At 33.1% G+C, this 9,288-nt stretch overlaps 1 protein-coding gene across 1 annotated transcript in view; it reads right to left on the bottom strand.

The window, feature by feature from the left end:
• LOC106472959 (tyrosine-protein kinase RYK-like) overlaps window positions 1-8,731 on the bottom strand; it is a 71,812-nt gene extending 63,081 nt beyond the window's left edge. Inside the window, exon 1 of the mRNA XM_022402530.1 lies at window positions 8,005-8,731. Within this exon, the coding sequence (XP_022258238.1) occupies window positions 8,005-8,140 (136 nt within the window). The 5' untranslated portion in view covers window positions 8,141-8,731. The remainder of the gene's footprint in view (window positions 1-8,004) is intronic.
• Window positions 8,732-9,288: the final 557 nt, after the last annotated feature.

Raw genomic sequence — 9,288 nt, 5'->3', positions numbered from 1 at the left:
TTCTAGTATAAAACATACCTTCGCTCATGACAATTGCATTTTGAACATTTATTTATACATTTATACTTGAAAGAGTCGTCATTTTAGTAGTAAAATAGAATCTATAAATACAAAATTATCAATAAAATTCGAATAAATAGTAATATAACTTGAAGTATACATAAGTATTTACAATGGACATGTACACGGAACACCAAAATAACAGGGCCTGGCATGGTCAGGTCGCGGGTTCGAATCCTTGTCCCAAACATGCTCGCCTTTTCAGCCGCGGGAGCGTTATAGCGTTACTAAAAGAGTAGCCCAACAGTTGGCGGTGGGTTGTGATGACTAGCTGCCTGCCCTCTAGTCTTTCACTGTTAAATTAGGAACGGCTAGCGCAGATAGCCCGTGTGTAGCTTTGCGCGAAATTCAAACCTAATCGATCACATGACCGGCACATTCCAAGTTGAGCTCTTTAACCACCAGGATATGCTAAGCCAAAACAAAAAGTAAACAAAGTTTCGATTAAGTAAGTAAATGTTTCCGTTTTTTTGAAGGATAACATAAATTAAACTAATCAAAAATTGTGTCAGATCTTTGAGACATTATAATTCCAGTAACTTTTAAATTTAGTATTTCACTATGCAGTTAGTCGTAAATGTTCAAATACAAGTCCTTCCAAGTACGATTTACACGAAACCCCAGATATGACAAAAAAAAGCAATTTAGAACGCATCAAATGTTTGCACTCACTACGACGAAGACAGGCTCATGTAGTGACCCTAATAGAGAAGACTCTTCTATGAGAGGAGAGAGAGAGAGAGATAAAAATGAATTAAATAAACAAATTTCAGAATTACACGTCCAGTTTATAGGTCATTCTAATTTACAAATAGGTTTAAACACAATCTTAAAAAACAAAACAAATATGCGCATTCCGTCCCCAAAATAACTGCACTTACACAGTTTGTAATACTTCTATAGCTCATTATAACCCGAACCATTTTACGACTATTAGTATACTCCTTGATGCTGTTTATCAACATTAACTACTGTATTTACCGAAGTATTATTTTACACAAGGAATGCTTTCATCTCAACTTATAACTTAAATTATATGTGCAGTTTATATATAAAAGTAATGACAGATTTGAAATACTGAGTACATCTTGATTTTTGGAATATCTGAAACGTTACTGCAATCGAAGGATATTATCGTCACCCAGAAAACATATCACATCTGTTAACTACGTTATGTAACGTATATAACTTTTACGTTTTAAGTTGTCACAGATTTTTTCTCCGTATATTTTTGGAGCTAAGCGAAACAGTTAGCATAAAATAATAATAATAATATGTTATTTGTCTTATTCCAATTTATGTTCTGTTGAATACCAAGTTTATGATGTGCACAGACAAACAAACGATTTGTATCTGTACGGTATTTTATTTCTGTCGCAAATTTTTTTCGTTACTTTCTCATATAAATAAAATATCTCGTATCCCACAAAATATAACTTATCCTGTGCTTACTCGCAAAATAATGATACGTATATTACCCAATTTAAATTCTGTCCAATTGCAATTTTGTGATGTGCACTGACAAACAAGTTTGCGACAGACGTTTTACTTTTGTGATTAAGATTTTTTAAAACTACATTAAAAAAACATTTCACTCGCGTCGTTAGCGTACACATCTCAACTCCTTAAACCTAATTTATTTGTTATAAATCAGATATTGCTCATTGCATCACTGAAAGTACATAGCTGAGCAATTTTAATCCAGAAAACGTTCCACCATTTAATGGATTTTTCTTTCTTTTGGGGAAATGCATATATACGACTGTTTTTACGACATTCCAAAGTCTCTGTAGGGCTATTATTTGGACTTCTGTTAACAGTTCCTAAGGTGTTGAGATACAGACTCGATTAATAGCAGTACAATTTGGCACAACGCCCTAAACACTTGGTCGTTACAATTTCTAATACATGTGTGTGCTAATTTCCTCCTTGTCGTTTCAATCAAACTAAACTCGTGGACGTTACACATCTGCACATCTTCTGCGTGAGATGAGCCAAGTACATAACTACAATGTATTTCGGGCCAAGAATTGCAGGGCTCGTCACTTGATCTTAACTTACCAAATTTAAATTATTATTTATAGATCCACAGTGACCTGTTTACAACAAAATCACTTTAAAATGCTATATTGTCCACGATTCGATTTTTTCTTTAAGTCTTGGTTTACTTTGAGAATTAAATGCTACAACGCACTAAGGTCCATTTTTCACGAACAGGAATGTTCCAAAGCTTAAAATGTTTTACATGTTTTATGGATTCAGCAATGTGGGAGCACGGCGTTAGTCGTTGTTTTTCAGTACAACAGGAAGTCACCCAATACAACAAAAATGATTAAAGGCCTTTTGCTAGAAGTTACAATTACTAACATTAGTTCAGCTGGTAAATTAAAAAAAGTATACACCTCACAGCGTTTTGTACGTTTACAAAAACCGTGTAACTATATCTCCCAAAATATTTTTCTTCGCTTTTGTATGTGACAGTCATAACAAAATAAACTGTAATAACTACACTGTAACACTTATGAAACAACACCCCTGTACATGAGAATATAATTTAATGAAACCTGACACGTGTATGGATATACGCAAAAACATAGCTTACACCATCAAATATCTTACGTTAAGCTTTAAAACTCATATCAGTCAGAGGGTAATCAGTTAAATAAACAGCGAGTAAAGTCCGAAACATAACGAGTATAGCGTTCGGCACGGGGTGAAGTTCAATGCATCATAACTCAAGTCAGTGAGCCTGCATTTTATGCTTTCCAAAGAACTGGTTTCGATACTTCAAAATCTCGGTGTTTTCTCCACAGGTCGAGTAACCTTGATGAACCTTTTACATTGTTGTTCCAAGAATGATGAACGCCACTAGAGAGAACGATCGGCAACCCCAACGAGCAGCTGCTTGGCTGACAAGTCTCACGACCGGATACAGCGTTCTCTAAAACTAACGTGTCAAAATAAGAATGTTTAGAGCAGACTTTCTAGTGTCGGCACCTGTCTAATATCTGGTTTGTTGTTGTTTTGAGCAATAAAGTGGCTTTATAACCACCACGAACACGATGCAGAATTACTTTTATAAAACCCTTCCTCAATACTGACGTGTTAAAAAGACTCTTTTTGAGTTCGTCAAGAGATACCCTGCACTTTATACATGAAATAAGTATATTTCTTAGCACGCTTCGTATTTTGGAATCGGAAGGATCAATAACAAAATTATTAGGCTTATTTCTTTAAAAATATATATATAACAAAAGGAGTTCAAAACTAGTAAGAAGGACGTAGTACAAAGCAAGACTATTCTCAAACACAACTTGTATACATATCTAAGTAACGTAATAGTTAATATGTATAAAAAAGTAACAGGAATAGTTGATCGTCACCTCTTGCGTGTTTCCCTTGGTATCACGTCAGTTGCTAATAGGGCATATTTTTGGAGCTTTACTATTATTTTTCATACAAAAACAATTTAAGTTTCTATGACGCAATAGGTTATACAAGTACTGTAAAAAGTTATCCTGCTTGCATTAACAATATGCAATAAACTGGAGACGACAAAATTTTAATACACTTTAGAATAATAACATCCGAGTAATAGCTATAGTTTGTTTTTAGTCAAATAATTTTGATATTCCAAAAGCACTCGTGAATCACAAACTTCGCATATGCATTATTAACCTAACTTTTATATATATTTTTTTAAACAAAACTTTTTTTTTGTATTAATATTACAACATTCAATTCGATGTCATTATCTGATTATCTTTGGAAGCAGTCGACGCCACTAAGACGCTATAAAAACACGTAACAACGCACGTGCGATGCACATGACGTGACCCCAGATACGCAGCTCATCACAAATATCACAATAAAATTAAAAAGCAAAATAAGAAATTAGTGCACGAGTTTCATCTTACTAGGAATATTTAGGTTCAAATTTGTGAAAGCACACTGTGAAATATTAGCACAAAAACTGTTGCTTTTATTAACATGTCAAATTAGACTTTTGAATGCAATCTTAACGTTATTTTAATGTTTAACATTCACGAAGATTTTATGACTCTTTTAAAAGAAAAACCCATCTACGTCACAACTTGAACACGTTCCGTCGTGGTCAAATGCTTATTTCTGTTCAGAGCACTAGGTGGCGCAACAGTAGTAGAAGAGACACGACTTTCACATGCGTGTTATACCTTTTAAGTTCTCAGAGAAAAACTAGACAGACAGTTGCAGATACAAAAAGCAGAAAACAGTCAGACGATATTCAGTTCATCATAGTCCAATAACATTTCAACGAGACACATTAATACGTCTTACAGTATAAAAAGTTCGTCTAAAGATGCAAATACTAGCGGGCAAAAAATATATCGCTGCAGTAATATTGACTTAATATTACACGCACGGATGCAATTTCAATCAAAGTTCAGCCACTTTTTAGACGTTCAGTGAGCATTCAATCACTACTGGATTACTCGTGGAAACATACTGCTCTGAATCTAATTAGCAACGACAGAGATTCAGATTCCAGAAACAGATATATTCAAAGACGTCATGAAACAATGATAGTTGCATTATTAAAATGCGTGTTGCAATATAATCGCTATAGCTTAAATTATGTATTTTTTTTGTTTGTTAGATAATGGAAAAGTTCAAGACGTTTTATTTTGACAGTTGAATTTGCTGAAATAGAATAATTCATTAGCGAATACTCGACTAATATATTCTTTAACAGTAAACATTAGTCCTTGCTGTTATTAAAACAAACCATAGACAAACTGTTCGGCTATTCATACTGTACGAACTCTACGAATTTATTAGTGTAAATAAAGAACATGTAATAATATATCAAACACACTATACGGTCTATATCCAGTGTCGACGAGGTTTTACGCCCATTACCATGGTTCAACAGGCCAGCTGGGATACGACAGAAATGACGCTCATAACAAAAACCTACATTTTATGAGCTCCATGATAAAGATGTACGATGCCTATTCTAGCAGTTTTTAAAAACCTTTTAACAAACACATTGTGAGTAAGGTTTTAAACTGCGGGTTAAACATGTAATGGTATTCTAATATGAAACTGTAGCTAGAACTAGCCCGCTGTTTAAGCGTGGTAACTTCTATTTCACGTAATAGGAGCCAACATATTTCCTGTTAAAATCTTAACAAATGATGTAAAAAATAGTAAGTACCATATGTCACTGATCAGCTTCAACTTTTCCTATTTGTAACGAAAGACTATGAAGTTGGATATACAAGTAAAACTATAAAATTGATTGTACATAGCCAGGCCACCTTTCACCGTATACGTACTTCTTGATATTAAATGCGCTCTATCGTGCAAACAAACAATTATTACACTGATATAAAATTGCTTGTCATTTAAGACAATGAACAAAACACTTCAACTTAAGCACAAGCTTGATTAGCGCCATGTTCATGTGTAGTAAAGTTAATGCAAGTTTGTAATTAACATACAAGTATCTCTACTGAGAAAGCTTGGTCATTATTTGTTTGAAATAAATAAAAATTCTGCATGGTACAAATGTTTACGTTCACGACGCAAGAAAAAAAAAAACATTAGCAAGTGATCTGTAATGACCTAAATTAAAGAATGCTAGTAACAGTTTTAATTTTGTACAGTTAAGGCTTATGGACACAAGGGAGTTTCGTATCATCAGACAATTGGCTTATGGATATAAATACATAGTACAATATATACACTTGATATAATTACCATTTTATTTTTTAAAGAACTTGACCACAGAAAAATCCACATTAGTAATAACGGTATTTCTATTCTAAAAACATACGAGCAAAAGCAAGGAGAATATGTTATAATATGTCGACACTAGTGCTTCTGCTATATCCAGTAGGAAGAAGCCATTATTTTCAATATCAGGGATCATCATGCCAGCTGGGATAAGAAAGCTACACATATACTGGTTATTTATACACATATGACATCAATTTTCATGAACAACGACCGTTATGGTGTGAACCAGATTAAGCAAGTAAATTAGAATTAAATTATTTACAAATCAGATTTTATGGTACAATTTAATAAAACAACATTATTTATTTTAACACCACTTTTACTTATTTATATTTATTATTAATTTTATTATCACCAACAAGAACTGGTGAAACAACAAGCTAACATTGTTCTTTCGTTGGGTTGGACCTTTTGGATCATCTGATAATAACAATGTGAGATCCAGTCCACGGAACAACAACAAATTAGTTTATTTCTTCTTTAACCTACAGGCCACTAACACTTTTACACAGTTGAACTAATAGTCGTATGTAAGATACGTTTACAAATAATTTTTTCAGTTTCACCAGAGATATACTCACCAATGGTACTACGACTACCGTAAAATAAATTTACTTGTACAATTTCATGGCTAATCGATCGAGTGACTGAGTATACGGAATAACTACCAATGATCCAAATACCTCACTGAATGACTAACACTCTACCAACTGAAAAAGTGACTAAATTTTTCATTGATTCTAGTATTTATAATGTAGTTCTGTTTCTCGAAACTTCGCAAAACCTCACGATTGCTAACATTCATGAAAGTTCTATGTATTCAATGGCTCCTTTTATACTTATAACTTGATTTTAGTATCCTCTGGTAAACATCCATTAATCTAAGCTAAAACACGAAAATACAGCTTACAACATTTTAAAACCAACTGGTTTATGGTGTACCTTGTGTCAGTACATAGAAAGTAGTATGCCCACCTAATGAAGTGTAAAAAAAAAAAGATCAGATGCTAGACAAATTTTAATCAAAACGAGTTTTTAAGATAAATATTATTTAACTTTTGGTTTTCGTGAACACTAAATTAATTCTAGTTTGTTATATGAGCAACTTGTAGGTCATGAAAGTAAGTAAAATTTAGAATGGTTTAAAATGCATAAATATAACACCAGAAAACTTCTACGTTACAAAAACTTGTCCTTAAACAAAACACGGCACATGTCGACCCAATTGTCGATTGCGAGATATAGGTTACATTTAGAATAGGGCTAAAAAGGGAGGGGGAGTCCGCTTAATGAAAATGATTAAAACTTTACGTATCTTACTTAACAAAATATGAACAAAAAGGTTAGTTCAAAATACATTTCAAGAATATTTCTTGAAGGATAAATATTTTTGCAAAATCTTTGTACATATTTTATTAATAAAGTTAATGTAATAAGTAACTACGTTTAATATTTCACGAACAATCGACTCTTAATATCTGTTACTCTGATGTTTTAATAAATGGACAATCACAATACTGTGTTACATGTCTAAGGCAGTGTACCAATACACCCACAATAATATCAATATTAACAATTTATTTAATCAATACTCAGAACTATATATTCTTAGTTATTTCCATACGACAGAAAGGTGTAAAATTGTTAACACTTTTAAAAAATTCTACTAGACGACACTATTAATATTTATGATTATTTCTAATTCAGTAATTGCTATTATGCTCAATCTTACTGAAACTGATACGGAAAATTTCAAAATTATAATATTAGCGTAAAAATATTTAAAATAAATGACTGAGTATACCAACTGATTTGGTTCACACAGAACATTAGTAATATACATGTGACGAGGCCATCTACGAATAGTTGTCAATACATTATATCATTAGTATTACCACTTCTTTTTTAATTTATGCTCATTACGTAAACTAAAGTGGCAATACAATCCTTATCATAATAAACATAGCAAATTTACAAGATTTAGATAATTTATATACATCTTATAAAAGTTAAATGATTGAGCATACCGACTACACCAGTTCAAACCCAAGTATGACGAAGCTACCACAAACTGGTAGTATTAAACCGTAACGTTAACCGAATACAAGTTCAAGACCTTTTATACTGGTCTAACATAATAATTATTAGGAAATCCCCACTCACCAAAGAGTTTGTGAACTTCGTCCGGCTTCAGGAACAGGCTAAACTCTCCAGTAGACAAGCTAACGCATAAAACGCAGATAATTATAAACACGGTCCCTGGCCACTTTTCATCGCGTCTGACAACCTCGGCTGCCATTGCGGTACACAAGCAACAACGAAAGCAAGGCCTCCTGCTAACGTGAACACAAATGTTAAGCTTCGACTAGAAGGCCCAGCTGGGAGACGGCGATTCCCCTCAACGACTGTTGAAATATTAGGGTGGTGTTGCTTATAGGTTGTACCAAAAATAACACGCACGTTCTGTGTAGCCTAGTTCATTCTGGAGATACTAGGCCTCTAGATTCTCATTAACTAAAATGGTAAAACGTTCTGGACAAATTAAGTTGAAGTACCTAATAATAATACAGTTACATACCTGTATCATATGAATTAGTGTTAACACAGCACAAGACTACGGCTGGCCCCAAAGTTATCAATCAAACTAGTAAGGGTATAAGAACAATATTTTGTTTTCATTCGAAATATTCAGAATTTTCCATAATCTCGGAAACTAGTTCACCAAAGGTTACCCAATATTTCATACTTTCCTGCATAATTATTACCTGGCGTTCTTAAAAAGCTAATTCCAAGACAAGCCCACACTATGTTGTGAGTCTTCGTACAATACGCCATAATTTACACAACCATGCAAGTTCACAACTCTTATCACATGTCTTCTGTTCACGATCATCAGGTTTGTACTAGCTAATACAACAAGCGTTCTTAGTGGCCTTGGTGATGGGTGAAGCTGATTGGTTGGTGGTTTGCAAAATACTTAAAGCCAAGTTTGAAAGTTATGATGAGGAAGCAGAATTGCGTTTACCATTCTATTCGGGACTTAACAATTAAGATAGCTAATTCAATAATGAAATATTTATACGCAGTGAACCTTGATATGGCTACTTTAAAAAATCGCCATACTTCCTTTGTGCTGTATATATATTTGTACGCGTTTTATTATATATGTGACCAAACTATCTATGATGGAATATCATAGGGGCAAAATGTGACACTCCCTTTTTATCTTTTCTTTTTCTTTTGAAAAAACACTTTGGTTATTAATTTACTTAGTTTTAGAGTTTGGCATTTAAAAATAATTTTAACTGGTTTTCGTCTTAAAATAAAAGAAGCTCGTGAGGGCTGAAAATATTTTAATACATGAATATCAATAATGTATTTTTTAAAACCAATTTTAAGGGTTCAATGTACGTTTTGGTGTTTAACATATACAGGATTTAGGTTTTT

This window comes from Limulus polyphemus, unplaced genomic scaffold (genome assembly GCF_000517525.1).
Source record: "Limulus polyphemus unplaced genomic scaffold, Limulus_polyphemus-2.1.2 Scaffold125, whole genome shotgun sequence".
Classification (NCBI taxonomy): domain Eukaryota; kingdom Metazoa; phylum Arthropoda; class Merostomata; order Xiphosura; family Limulidae; genus Limulus; species Limulus polyphemus.
The sequence above is the reverse complement of the archived record's forward strand: the minus strand, read 5'-3'. Positions and strand labels throughout refer to the sequence as shown.